Source organism: Petaurus breviceps, unplaced genomic scaffold (assembly GCF_028583685.1).
Source record: "Petaurus breviceps papuanus isolate PSGF00001 unplaced genomic scaffold, PetGlider_PUasm1.0 126, whole genome shotgun sequence".
NCBI lineage: Eukaryota > Metazoa > Chordata > Mammalia > Diprotodontia > Petauridae > Petaurus > Petaurus breviceps.
In genome coordinates this window covers 18,941,764-18,956,833 of record NW_027185655.1, presented here as the reverse complement: position 1 = coordinate 18,956,833, position 15,070 = coordinate 18,941,764, and the positions used below count along the sequence as shown (strand labels likewise).

At 35.4% G+C, this 15,070-nt stretch overlaps 1 protein-coding gene across 1 annotated transcript in view; it reads right to left on the bottom strand.

The window, feature by feature from the left end:
• PPP3CA (protein phosphatase 3 catalytic subunit alpha) overlaps positions 1–15,070 on the bottom strand; it is an 87,863-nt gene that overhangs the window by 46,012 nt on the left and 26,781 nt on the right. The window contains exons 5-6 of the mRNA XM_069098439.1: positions 13,523–13,600; positions 9,352–9,446 (exon numbers count right to left, since the gene is read on the bottom strand). Coding sequence (XP_068954540.1) covers positions 9,352–9,446; positions 13,523–13,600 — 173 coding nt within the window. The remainder of the gene's footprint in view (positions 1–9,351; positions 9,447–13,522; positions 13,601–15,070) is intronic.

The window sequence follows — 15,070 nt, the reverse complement described above, 5'->3', positions numbered from 1 at the left end:
GTGCCACTTTCAGGTATTGACTGTTTTGTGGATAGAAAGTGGTAGAAAAAAGAATAATTTTTAAAGAAATGTTGCTAAAGTAGCTCATAGAGAAAAGACCCTTATTCAGTGTAAAAATGCATAAAACATCTTCTTACATAGTATCTACTTTATATATGACTGATATAAGGACTTTAAGGTTGCAAGCTGGGAAATCTCGATACCTAGAAGAGTTTAGTGACTATGGGACAAATGTATATTGTCAAATTGTGTCTTGGATGGCAGAAGTGTAGTTTTTTTTTTTCCCCCCATGAGATAAGAGATAAGTCAAAAAAGAGAACCTGCTTTGGAGCAAGTCTGGTTAAGACCAGGTCTTCAAGGGCCAAGCCCAAACCTCCAACTAGGTCTGAATAAAAGCCTTCTGAGTTGGTTCACAGGAAGATAGCAAACTGCTCTTTCACCTGCTGATCGAAAGAGGTGATTGTAGAAAAAGCATTGCTGTTTAAAAAGCCAGCTAGAAGTAAAAGGCTCCACCTTTCCCTTTTCCTGCACTGTCATCTACTGTCTAAATGGGAGAAATCCATAAAAGCCCAGCCAAGGGAACCCACCTGGAAAAGCTCTGCAGTTCCTAGGCTTAGGGGTTTGTTTTAAATAAATGAACTTAACACTTGTTTGGAAGCTCAGAATAGGAGTCACATGAAGATAACAGACAATAGACAAGCAGCTTTACCCATTAGTGATTTTTGGTACAGAATGTACCTGCTGGCACAAACAACATCACAGCCCAGAGTTTAGATTTGTGAGTTACCCCAGGAACATGAGTTTCCTTCTCATGTGCCTCTATACTATAGTTTTATACGTCTATGTCTACTTTCCTCTTTCCTCCTACTGTGTGCATTGATAGGGGACTCTATTTCTGACTTGGGGGCAAAATATTCTATTTTAATTACTCTTGCTTTGATTCTATTTAGTAAATACTTCTGACTGAGAGTTGCCAATGTCAAGTTGGTTGATTTTTAAATGGGAAAAACACCACTAGGAGATGAGAACTACAATTCTGAATAATAAGAGAATGTTACTTTGTTGCGGTTGTGCCTAGAACACTACAGGTCAGATCTGGCAAGGCATCTGCCCCTTCTGGGAGCCCCCAAACTGCCAAGTGAAGTATAGGTTGGGTGAGAGACCCAATTCCAAGCCAGAGGAAGGAGAACCATGGACTTGGGTGCTATTTCCATATCCTTCAGTTAATCTAATTTTTAAAGTTCCATTGAAGCTAGAACATTGTTTTTCTTAATATGCATCCTAAGCATATTGGTACTTAATAAACTAAAATCAAAACAAAAACAACTCATAGAACTCTAGAGTTGGAACAGTCCTCATGCCTCCCCACCCTCCCCCTTTCCAAATAAACAATATACCCAACAAGCAGTCATTTTCTCTCTGCCTGAAGACTTCCAAATGGAAACACAAAGTCTAATCTGCTTTTGGACAACATCCATCATTAGGAACATTTTCTTACATTGAGTCTAAATTTCCACCTCTAAATTCTAGTTTCTAACATTGTCCTTTAGGGCAAGGTACACTATCTTTAATCCTTTATCCAAGTGACAGCCCATTCAAATACTTAAACAAAACTATCATATTACCCCTGTCAAATCTTCTATATTCTACATATTCCTACTTTTTCAAACATATCCTTGTATGGCATGGTATTCATTGTTTTCTTTTTTTTTTTTTAAAGCAATCGGGGTTAAGTAACTTGCTCAAGGTTACATGGCCAGTTATTTCTGGGTGTGGTGCTGAGTATCTGAGCCTGGATTTGATCCAGGTCATCCTGACACTGGAGCCGGTGCCCTTACTCACTGAGCCACCTGGCCGCCCCTGAGCAATTGGGGTTAAGTAACTTGCTCAAGGTTACACGGCCAGGTGTTTTTGGGTGGGTGCTAAGTGTCTGAGCCTGGCATTCGATTTCCAGGTCTTCTCAACACTGGAGCCAGTGCTCTTACTCACTGTGCTACCTGGCTGCCCCAAGTATTCATTCTTTTCACCAATCCAATTACACTATCCTATCAGTTAATCTAACATTTTAAGTTCCATTGCAGCTAGAACATCCTTTTTTCTTGATATGTATCCTAAGCATATTGGTGTTTAATAAATTAAAACCAAACCAACACAAAACAAAAACATCTCATAGAACTTGTTTGTTTTAAAACTGTGTCCTCCAGAACTCAACTCAATGCTCCTGATGTGGTCTGAGCAGTGTATAACATAACAAGGCTATCACCTCCTTTTTCCTGGTTACCATTCCTCAAGTGAAGATGGCATGAGATTTTCTGGTTTATAAGTCACACTATTCACTTACACTGAACTTATAGTTCACTAAAATACTCATATATTTTTATATGAACCATAGTCTAGCCATATATCTTCCCATTCTGTACATATTGAATTTTTGAATTTAGTTATCCATTTTAAATTAAATTTTACTACATTTGACTGATTTCTGGTCTGTCAAGGACTTTAAATGTCATAGAAAAAAAAAAGATAGTGACCCTTCCAGGTTCATGTCACCCCAAGATTTGAGGAGAATTTCATTGATACGTTCATTTTTTAAAAAAATGTTGAACAGAGTAAAGCCAAGAATAGACTGTCAGAGAAGCTCCACTAGAGGCATTCCACCAGACTGACATCAATACATTATTTGGTTCTGGCCATTCAACCAGATATGCAACCACCTGTCTATATTTCTCCATCTTTCCTATAAGGATATCATTGGAGATTTAGTCAAATGACTTGCTGAAATCTAGGTATCAACCATTAATTTTTCAGCCAAACACATACACATACTGAAATGTTTCAAGAGTCCAAATAATCAATGTTTAGTTGAGTTAAAAGTCAAAGATTAATGGGATGAATGGGATATACAATCTCAATGGGTGACTTCTTTTTTTTTCAATCTCCATCCCATTAATTAATATTTAAAAAGAAAGCAAGTTGAGTACAGGATTGAAACTAAGACTGTTTAGAAAGAGGCCTCCAGCAGTGCTCCTGACCCACTCTGATAGTGCAGCTGTATAAACAGAAACTGAAAAACACTGGTGCTTTTGGGGACAGTTTTTAAAAGGAGAGAAATGAATTATTTATTTTGGGATAACCTAAAAGCTCCTCTAACTTACACTGTATTAATAATTTATATATTTGAATATGCTGCACTCAAGGATAATTTTAAAGAAACAAATAGCACTTCATTTCAAAGATTTATTTTCCTCCTATGAAAGCTAGGTAGAATCACCTGAAAAGCCACTTGAAAAATAAAAGAATGAATCACACAATAGCTCAATGAATATGCCACTGCAAAGTTTGTCTTATATAACACTATTTAGCAGAGATGAAATCAAATATTACATGTGAACTACGAAGACTGAAGGATAGGAAACATTTCATATTAATAGCATATTACTGAGTAACAAATGCTTAAAAAATAATTGTACCAAGCTAAATCACTCAAGATGAAAGAGAAAAAAGGTAATTACCAGTTCACAACAAATTAATTTTACAGGAGCAAAAAGTTTTGGGGAAAAATATTACTGAAAAACCTTGTTACCCTCTGAGGTTATGACCAAATTGACTAATTCCTCTTGAGTATCAAATATCTATTTCTACTTGTCATCTTTCTGTATTCAAAGGAATTACTGTGAATAGTTCTGCTCCTTGGTTCTACTTGGCTCTTTCAAATCTCCAAGGAAACAATTTTCACATATCCTGGTAATATGCCTGGGTCTCAAAAATGGACTAGATTTTTTCCTTGGAAAAATCTAATTTCTCTTTATATAAAATACACATTTCCTTTAGTTCTAGCCCTCATAGAGACAGGTAACTGGTCAATTTCCTTCTCTTCAGCATCTCTTAAGAAATTCAAGTGTAGATGACTATTTAAACTTAAGGCATCTTTCTGGAATGTTGTGCAGTGGTTCTTCTGTTGATGGTGCCTATATCTCTCCATCAATTTGGTCATGGAAACCTGAACTAGCCAAAACATCACATATCTAAATAATGTGTACATTTAAGTATTCTTTCATGAAAAGATGATTTGGGATGGAATCATTAAAAGTATTTGGGAGACCTTGAGTCATGCAATACCTAATAACCGTAAAGATCAATTTGGTCTGATTGAAGGGCAGAAAAGTTCAGTGGAGGAAAGTCTAGCCAATGGATTGGCTCTATCTCTTGGCTTAATTTCATCTAGTCTATAAAGTTATTTACCAAGAAGTGATCCCACTCATGTGTGTAATTGCAAAATTATAACAAGGCAATGAATGTCTTTAGTGGAAAAATTTTAAAGGCTAACAAAATAGAACATCTAAAAATAAGAAAGGAAAGGAAGAAAAGAAAATATGAGAACCACCACAGAATGGATGTGGTAGGTATTGAATAAATATTTTTTGGGAACAATTGATAAGGATTTCAAGAATATCTAAGCTTACACAAAACATGAGAGAAGTAAAACAGTTATATTAGGCATTCTCATATCATTTTCTCATTAAAAGGAAACATTACAGGGGTGGCTAGATGGTACAGTGAGTAAGAGCGCTGGCCCCAGAGTTGGGAGGACCCGGGATCAGTTCCGGCCTCAGATACTTAACACCCACACAAAATGACTGTCCGTGTAACCTTGGGCAAGTTACTTAATCCCAATTGCTTAATTAAAAAAACAGGAAACATGGCACAGTGCTCATTTTTTTATTTTAATAATAAAAGACAAAATCAGATAATTTGTTACAGGCAATGTGGCATAGCATAAGGAAGTCCTGAATTTAATTCCACCTCAAACACCTATTGTGTGATGATGGGCAAATCACTTGACTTCTTTGACTCTTCATTTTATCATCTACAAAATGGGGGTATTAATATCCGTAGAGATTTATTTCTCAGAGTTCATTCAGGCAAACACTGAGTATACAACTTTCTCTGTCCTATGTGTCTATCTGTCTCTCCTTTCTTTATATTTCTAGCACATAGCATGTTTTTGGCATGTATTAAGCACTTAATAAATTCTTGATGACTTGGTTTGAGTATTCCTTTCCCTTATCTGACTAAAATATATGTATGAGGTGGAAAAAATATATTTAGAGCTGGAAGGAACCTTAGAGGACATCTAGCCCAATGTCCTTGGTTTTCAAATGAGGAATTTGATGCCCAAAGAGAGTAAATGACTCATCAAAGGTCCCAGGGCTTAGTAAATGGTAGAACTGGGAATCAAACCCACATTTTCTCTGACTCCTCATCCAACATGCTTTCCACTGGACCATGCTGCCTCAAATTTTCATTTTCTGCTATATTAGAGTTTTGTAGGCTTTATTCTTAATGTAAAAATTAATATATGTATACATGAACATAAACATATACATGCATATAGTTTTATTATTTGTTTTACAAAAATCCTTGATTTTATATAAACAGGCTTCCCATCTCACTAATTCTCTGGCACTATGGAGAACTGGTTATCACAGGGAAATGCAAATTCAGTCAGCTCTCTTTGTTTCTGCATTGTTGGGTTGTGGTGGGATAGAGTATGTGCTAGTGAACAGTTACTGGATAAATCAGTGGAGCTTCAATCTTCTCATTTATCATTTTCATAAGAAATAGTACAGTTATCCAACTCTCAATGGAGAGGTTGAAGGCCTTAAGGTGAGATCTAGCACTATAATACCACACATCTCAGAGGTAGAAGATAACCTTTAAAGGAAAGGAATTCTTAACGTTGGGTCTATGAGTTTTTAAAATATTTTGAAAATTGCATTTTAATATAATTGATTTCCTTTGCAATCCTATTTTTTTCTGCATTTAAAATCATTCTTTTGAGAAGAGCCCAGGTTTACCAGACTGCCCGAGAGGCACACAATACTTAAAGATTCCATACAATAAAGGACGCTAGGAAGAATGAAAAAACAAATGTAATTCACCAAGTAATACACTGTAAACATATCAAGAATTTTGCAGATGAGGGTCAATGCCTAAATAGAAAAAAATAATAATAATCCAAATGTGCTAAGTGACAATAGAGAAATTTAAGAAATAATTGTAATATGGAGAAAATATAAATTGATTCAAGAGCATAAGCTTAATGTGATATAAATACCTGGGGGGCAAATGCCTTTAGAATAATATCCATTTCAGGATACAGCTCTAGTTTTAATTTCCAGATCAATCAATATAAAGCAATGCATTTATGACTTGTATCTTTTATAGAATACATAATGCTTGGTGTGTGTTTAAAAAGTTCACAATCTATTATATAGATCTACCCAATAACAGATGACTACAAGGCAAGAAATGATGTGTTAAATATGTAGCATCAGCAATTCATGTTGTGGCAAGAGACTAAGTAGATTGTTTTGCTTGGTATGAAGGGCTCACATAAGGAGGAAGAGAGAGAGAGAAAACTGGAAAATTTCAGGTCTTGAATGTCAGGCTATAGAATTTGGACTCTTTATATAGGTAATAGGAAACCACTGAAGTTTTTTAATAGCTTGTAGTACTTTGGGCAAGTTCCTTCTTATTCTTCCTCATTTATAAGATAAGATTGTAGAACTAAATAATCCCTTGCAGTTCCTTTTATCTCTACCATTCTATGATCCTGCAATCTATGATTGATATGGACATATTCATTGTCTTTGGAGGATCAAACTGACTTATTCAGAATGGGGTGGGAGAGTGAAGAGAGAAAAAAGGCTGGTAAGCAGACCAGTCTTTTAGTAGTCAACTTAAGATATGAACCCTGTGACCTAAGGAAGTAGCCAAAGGAATGCAAAGAATGAGCCTATTTGGAAAGGCAATCTTCCTGGAACACTCAGAACTATTGGACAGATCATTGTCTTGACTATGACTGTCATTAGGTGTTAAATTCTAAGGAAATAACTCTACTTGACATTTTTTTTCCACTTTTCCAGGAAAAACTATTAGCACCACTGTGCTGTGCAAGAATTGTAAGGAAAAATCGAATCATACTACAATTACCATGCTTGCAATTTCAGATTTCCTTAAATTCATCCTTGTTGCTAAGACTCACACTGTGTTCTCTGAAGCCCAGACTTCTGCTGCTATCTTCCCGTTGGCTCTCCTTTGAAGTTGCTGGCAAAGCAATTTTGTGGCTTGTTTCTTTACTCTGGTTAACATTAATTTTATTCAAATATACCAGTTCTTACTTCTAGCAATGAATAAATGGCTCCCACCCCCATATTCAGTACACAGTGTTAGCATAATAGCTTTAAAGTGCTTCAGAGATTTTACACAAAAGCCTATTAAAATTTTGCACAAATTGAAATGAGCATCTTTCTCTTTTCTCTCTCTGATCAGTTTGTCTTTTTGTCTCCAGAGAATTCTTTTATTTTTGGAGAGGTTTCAAAACTGCAATGCTTCTATTCCCTTCCTTAGAGAAGTCATTTTCCCCCACATGGCAGGAGAACAAAATGCCAGAACCACAGATCTTCAAATTGCAGAACAAGACCTGATACCTCATCTTTTCTCACAATTACATCAGTTACTCAGGCTGTGTCTAAACTTGACTTGGCATAGAGTCATTGGATCTCACTGAAGAAAGAGGAAAACCCAATTTGCTTATTTATTTATTTTAACCAATTTTCTCTTATTTTAAAACAACTGTACTGCTTTGGGGTAAAAGTACCTTCCAAAAGGACATTTTGCCCTTGTAAAATGCTTTATTATGGCACTTGATAGTTATTTTAAAAAAGTAACAAAGATGTTCTTTCTCATAAAGAACTTTGTTAAAATATAGAATCAAAAAGTTGAAAAGGACCTTGAGAGAACAGTAGGGTTTATTGCAGTGATATTAAGAAGTCCCTAACTTTGTTATAAACCAGTCAGTCAAGTTGTTCTCGTACCTTTTTCTTTCCCTATTGAACAAGAAAAAAAACAATACCTGGATTTCTGCCTTTTATTATAAGGCTGGCAAGACTTATAATAATAGCAAGATATAATATACAAGAAAATGTGGAACTGATGTGGAGAAAGTTAAAAAAAAAAGATTATGTCAATTCTTGACTCTACTTCCAGACAGCATGTAAGGAAGCTATTGTAGACTTATGAGTCTCTATTTTTAAAAATAGGAAAAAAAAGAGATTGGTGACCCACTTGTGATTACTTATGACCCAGAAAGCTGAACTTGATTTCTTTCCATCCAAACCAATCTTTCCCTCTCCATCACCTAATCCTGTGTCTTCCCTAATTCTTCCAGTCACATCATTTCCTCACTCACCTAGGGTCACAGTTTTAGAGTACGTTTGATTCCTTTCTCCTCCTGCATTCCCTGTATCCTATGAGTGATCATGTTTTACTTATTCTTCCCTTGAAGTGTGTCTTAATCTCTTTCTTCTCACTGCTACTATTCTAATTTAGGCCTTTTTCATGCATAGACTACTGTCTACGTGCATCCAATCCATTTTGACTTCAATCCATCCTATCTTTCACCACCTTAAAAACAAAAACAAAAATAAAACCTGTTATTTCCCTATTCAAAAGCCTCCAATAAAGCCTCCATTTCTCTCTGGATAAATGGTCAGATTCTTTATTTTGACACTGAAAGCTCTCTATTATCTGGATGTATTCCTGAATATAGATTTGTCTCATCACTTTCCCACCTAAATCCATCCCATTTGACTTGAAATCTCTCTCTCTCTCTCTCTCTCTCTCTCTCTCTCTCACACACACACACACACACACACACACACAAACACACGCACTAGCTGAAATAACAGTAGCAAATATATACATATCAGTTATATATACTAAAACAATTATGTATAACTATATACGTATACAGTATGCATAGACATGTATGGTAACTGAAATGACAATAACAGATTGTTATTATATCAATAATATGTTATTATAGTAACATATCATACATATGATAACTAAAATAGGAATAACAAATATGCACACATGATATGCATATATACATTGTGTTTTATATGTGTATGTATGCATAAAATATATGCATGTACTAAATATAGTTGCACACATTGAATAAATGCAACTGAGAAAATAAATTAAAGAAAAACAATGACTTTCTGCAAAACAGAACTATGAATTCATTGTTACAGGGAACTCACAGCAAGTAATTTCTCTCTAGCAATGCATCTAAATGACATTCAATCTGTACTTGCAGAGTCCCATAAAATGTCCTGGAGGTGATGAGTAATTGACAGAAAAATGAACCAGTTTAAGCCAAACATTCTGTGATGCAACATGATTCAAGGATATTTTCGTCTGACACACCCTTTTCAAAGCAAAGCCTAAAGTTAAATGGAGTACATAGTCCTCAAAGATTCAATAGGGATCCAGGTGACTTACCTTTGTTATTGTACACATCTAGATAGTTTGGTGCTGAAAAGATTGTAATTAGAGAAGGGAAGCCTGTTGTTTGGCTTTTCCTATACATGCGATACCTAAAAATAGAATAAAACAAATTATAAATTAGAAACAAGATTGTGTTTAAAAATCAGACAATATGAAATCATAGGTTTGATAATGGATAGCAGAAAGGGAATTACATTCTGTTAGTAAAATTAGGACCATTTATATCCCATAACATGACAATTTCTCTTTAAGGTGTATTTGTTGACAAACTATAATCCATTTTAGGGATTTTACTTAAGGATGGCATTCATGTTCATAATTTTCCCCAAGTTCCCATAACCATTGGCTGAATCTAGGGGAAATTCTCATATGATTCCTATATTTTATTTTATTTTGCTTTTTGGAGGGGGGAGGGCAGGACAATTGGGGTTAAGTGACTTGCCCAAGGTCACACGGCTAGTAAGTGTGTCAAATGTCTGAGGTCGGATTTGAACTCAGGTTCTCCTGACTCGAGGGCCAGGGCTCTACTTACTGTGCCACCTAGACACCCTTGATTCCTGTATTTTAAAGGGCACAGGATACATTTTGTATAGCATGGCTTCTTACATAATATTCTTTTCAAAAAGCCACAGATATTGTCAACATTACAATATCAAGACAGATCATTAATGTCCAAGACAACTGTTCTCCAAATTTACAGATACACTACTGAGAAGGCTTTGTTCGAAAACAATTTCCCCTGAAAAGCAATTTGCCTTCAAAAGAACATCTAGTCAAGTTTAAGAATTCACGTTAAGATTTTCAACTCATATTCATCCATTTCCCTTTCCTTCTGGCTTTTGTGGGTCAAAGATGATTCTCCTAGCAGGGTAATATTTAATCAATCAGTAATGGAATTGGAAAGTAGGGATCTTTGAAAATACATCAATAATTCAGTTACTATTTTATTTTCCTGAAGGTAAGAATAATGTATAATATAACACTTATTTCTCAAATAATCAAAAGTGGTAGATCTTGGCTTTTTTCCACTGAGGTGAAAAAAAATTGTATTTTGCTACTTTTAGGGAACAGCTTTTTGAAATATCAATCTAGAAAATTTATTATAAAGCACTGCCCCGAAAACAAAATGCTAGTTTTCCTTAGCTACCTCCTGCTAGCTATTTTTGACAAGCAAACTGTTCTTAATTTTGTTGAATTATCTAGCAAAAACAGAATCTCATTAGATAGGATACAATATAATTTCAGGATATCTCCAGGAAGAAAATCTTTCTAGTGCTTTGGGAATCCCTAAAAAACATTACCTTGTCTATGGGAATGAGCAATATTGTGTGAACTAGGCCTTCAATTTTAGACCCATGATTTTACAAACAGGCTGTATCTGGAGGACAGTAAATAACTGGTTTAAAAGATTGTTTGAAACTGTTTTAGTGACCTCACTGATTCAACTCCTCAATTTCACCCTTAGCAGCACTCAACAATCTTGTTCAATTGAAAAGACCTGACTTGACAAACTTCTCCATATAGTCAGGATGATTTCAGACTCGTGGAGGTCTAGGCACAATAATCAGACTGATTTCACTCAAGCTCTATGTCAGACTCACTCACAGCTTCTAAAAAGTATGCAGACCTTGGACTTTTGTTGTATATTCTGGGCATCCCAATTGTACCTCTGATACAGAGATCCTTGAGTGTGTATGTTTCTTCCGAATAGAAGCTTTTAGTTTGTTTGCTTAGTTTTTTAATCAAGTGTTGGGTGTAGTAGTGAGGGACCTCCTCATATCCACAACCAAGCCTCTTCCATGGCCAAATCACTGGTACTTTGTTTCAGTGAAGTGATGTGTACAGAATATATGCTCTCTAGGTAATCAATTTTCTTGGACAGAATGAAGTGGTGCACCAGGAAACAATTCAGAATCAGAGCTCAGAAAACAAAACTAATTCTTCAGAGAAATAAAAGGTTGAGTCTATATGCAAGGAAACACATATTCTTTCCTTCATTTAGTACACAGAAAGTGCCCGATATTTAATTGAATGAAACGATCTGATTGCGATTAGAACTTGGAATGTGATTTGATCGAGCTCCTGGAGAGCAGGGGCTATTTCATTTTTGTCTCTGTGCCCTTCTCAAGTCCCCAGAACAGCCTACCATAGTACTTGGAACATAATAAATATCTAATAAACGCTTGTTGACTGATTGATCACAGATGGCAGCCTGTCTCACTCCACTGGTAGCTAGCTATATTACCATTTCACCAAGGCAAAAGTAGGAAGCTTGGGGAGGCATGCAGACATGTGAGAAGAGTTGCTTTAACTACTTCCTTGATAAAAATGCCTTGGAGGGCATCCTTCTTCTGATTATAAGGTAACTGCCTCTGTTTCCTCCTCTATTTCTGTCATACTTGATGGGGGAAGGTGCCCAAACTTTCAGTTTTCAAAAGATTTCTGATGTTGGCCAGATTACTGGTACAAGCAGAGGGGCTGTTATTATCATGAGGTTTCACAGACTTCTGGGTCATGCAAGAAACTTGAATGCTTAGCATGGTTTGTGTGATTAATTTGTGCAATTCTATATGTAAATATGTATTTTTGTTGGGACATATGGTCTTGTATCTTTGCATTTAGGTGAAAAAAGTAATAAATGCAGCATTTATTGAGTGCTTACAATGTGCAAAGTACTGACCTAAGTGCTAAGTAGACAAATATATATACTATACTATACTGTAGTATACTATACTATACTATACCATACCATACCATATACTATATTTATTATATTATGTTATCTTGGTATGCTATATTATAATAAATAGATAATATTTATTATAGATGACAAATATTAAATAAATATATAAATTAATTTTGCATAATTATATAATATATAAATTTTGTATGATTATATCATTTATTATAAATAAATATAAAAATTAAATAAATGAATATAAAATATATAATGGATAATATTTATTAAGTGCTTACTATGTACACAAAGATAAAAAACACCCCATTTCTGCCAAGATGCTTATCAGCATATGCATATGTGTATATGTATACATGGTTATATGGGTGTATATGTAAATTATGTATGCAAACATATTTATGCCCATCGACACAGGAAGGTTTATTCTTGTTCATATAAATATATATGATATATTATATGTATCTATGTGTGCATTTGTATATGTGTGTACATATGCATGTATATTTATATATACATAAAGAGAATTCAAGTTTTCCTGTTATTGAGTTCACACAGAGAAACTCCAAGAGAGAAGAATCACTTGTAACTGTGGTATCATCTAGGAAAAAGCATATAAGCTATGCGTTAAAAAAAAGAGAAAACTCTAAGGCTGGAGATTAGGTGCAAGAATGGTATCTCCCCCTGAGAAGGGAGGAATGGAATGTGCAGATACGAAGGTGGGGCAGGGCAGGAAGATCTTAGGGATCAGTGAATAGTCCAGTTTGGGAGACAGAGTGACTTAGTGGATAGAGTGCTTGACTTTGAGTCATCAGGGCCTGGGTCTGAAGGCCACATCAGACAGTAACTAGCTGGGTGACTCTGAATGATTTCATTTTTCATTGGGCCTCAGTTTCCCCATTTGGGGGAGTAATAAGACTTATGGCGCTTACCTCACAGTGTTTCTGTGAGAGTCAAATGAGAATGGAAGTATGGGAAGCATTTTGTAAACTTTTTAAAAAGAGTTATATAAATAATTATTTAAAAATTATATAATTTACATGTCACACTCATATAAATTATATAACTATTATATAAAATTATATAAATTATTATTATACTATGAATAGTACTGAAGGAATACTTCCAATTGCTATTGACAGCTTTTGTTTTCACATCACCTATATGTCCTAAAAGGGTATCCCAAAAGTCTTGGTGCAGTTTTAAGCTATTAAAACATTAAAGTGCCCAAGACTTTTGGGAAGACCCCTATTTCTCAAAGCAACCCTTGTCACAATTCCAAAGTGCTCTCCTTTATAACAGCAATAAATTGCTCAGCAAAGCTAATCACATCAAAAATGTCTAACACTGTCTGCAGTGCTCCAAATCCACCCCCCTCCCTACCTCCTCCCCTCCCCCACCTATCCCTCAGCTCTAAAAGAAGGGGAGGAGGATCAAAGGGCTTCATTTAAAGTCCCCAAACTCACTTACCCAGCATCTTGGGCTTCATGGGCTCGGAGTATAGATAACAAGTTGTTGTGCTGTAAGAATTCACAGACAGCAGGGTAACTGTCAGAAACAAAAAGAAACAAAGAAAAGTTCTCATTATGAAATGATCAGAAGTGACATAGTAATCTCTAGAAATGAGTGACATGGTCCAGCATAATTAAATATACATCATTCTTAAAATAAGCCTCTTGACCCTGAAGACAGTTTTCTCCCCTTTTGCCCTTCTCCCTAATTAAAAAAAAAGACACCCAGTTTTAAATATAATAAGAAAGTAGAAAAGAAGTTCAGTGTTTAATAACACACACACACACAATCTCTTGAAGCAAATCTCTTTTATCAAGTCTTTGCTTAGTAAATCAACCACACGGATGTGGTCATCTTTTTAATTGCATCTTCAACAATCGAAGAGTATCTGATAACTGTATAAAAAAGGGCACACAAAATTGAGAACAAATCAGAGACTTGGTGTTTCTCTCTTTTTCTGCCTCTGTCTCTCTGTCTCTCAGACTCATAGAGAATTGGCCATGGCATCAGAACAATCTAAATTTGAATCCTGCCTTTCACACACACCAGCTGGGCTCCAACAACTGTCTAAGATGATTAGTTTTAGGACAGATGCTGATCTTCTTTGATAATGTTTCCCTACCAGGTTTTCCCTAAACCAATTAAGTGAAAGGTCCAACCAAATCACCAACCAACAAACCAAAAAACAACAAATAAAATCTTACATATATTTGAATATGAACATCTGAATTATGTCTTGGTTTCCTATGAAGGTCAAGATAGATGGTAGAGTGAAGAATGGCAGTCTCCGAACCCAAGGTATCTCCTTACCCCAACCTTATAGTTGAACTTAGCAGATTTCACTTTTTTACGTTCAAAGAGGAGATAGTTAAGTTCATCAGATGTTGGGATGCATATTTTATTTATGATAAGCCTTCATTTTGCTCTGATGAAACATAAAGTTTGAGATCACACTCTCCTAGCATTTTGGGAAGAATAGTGCTGCATTGAAAATGAAAGTTTAACTCTTTTCTTTATGTCTATTGTAATATAAAATATTTTCTAAAAAGCTTCCATAGCTTCTTCCTCTCTAAAGTTATAGGCTTTTTATAAGACAAATGAATGTAATAAAGGAGTTTAGATAACTTAGCTCATGGGATAGAAAACAGGTCAATCATAACCTGGAATGGCCATACATTGTGTAAAAATAATACACACTACAGGGACCAATTGCCCTGCCAAATAAACGTGGTCACCTCTGGGGGTGGATTTTTAATTATATCTGCTCCAAAGATCCAAGAGAACTTGGCAGCTGTCTAGAAGGAGAAGCAGACAGTCATTTTGTTGCTCCCATTTTTAAAGCAACTTCCTGACTAATGGGATAAGGAAAAATGAAAACTTCAACTGAGTCTATCAAGGATTGCTGTGACAATCTGAAAGACTGAATATAAAGCAAAGGGATTAATTAAAAGAGAGAGAGAGAGAGAGAGAGAGAGAGAGAGAGAGAGAGAGAGAGAGAGAGAGAGA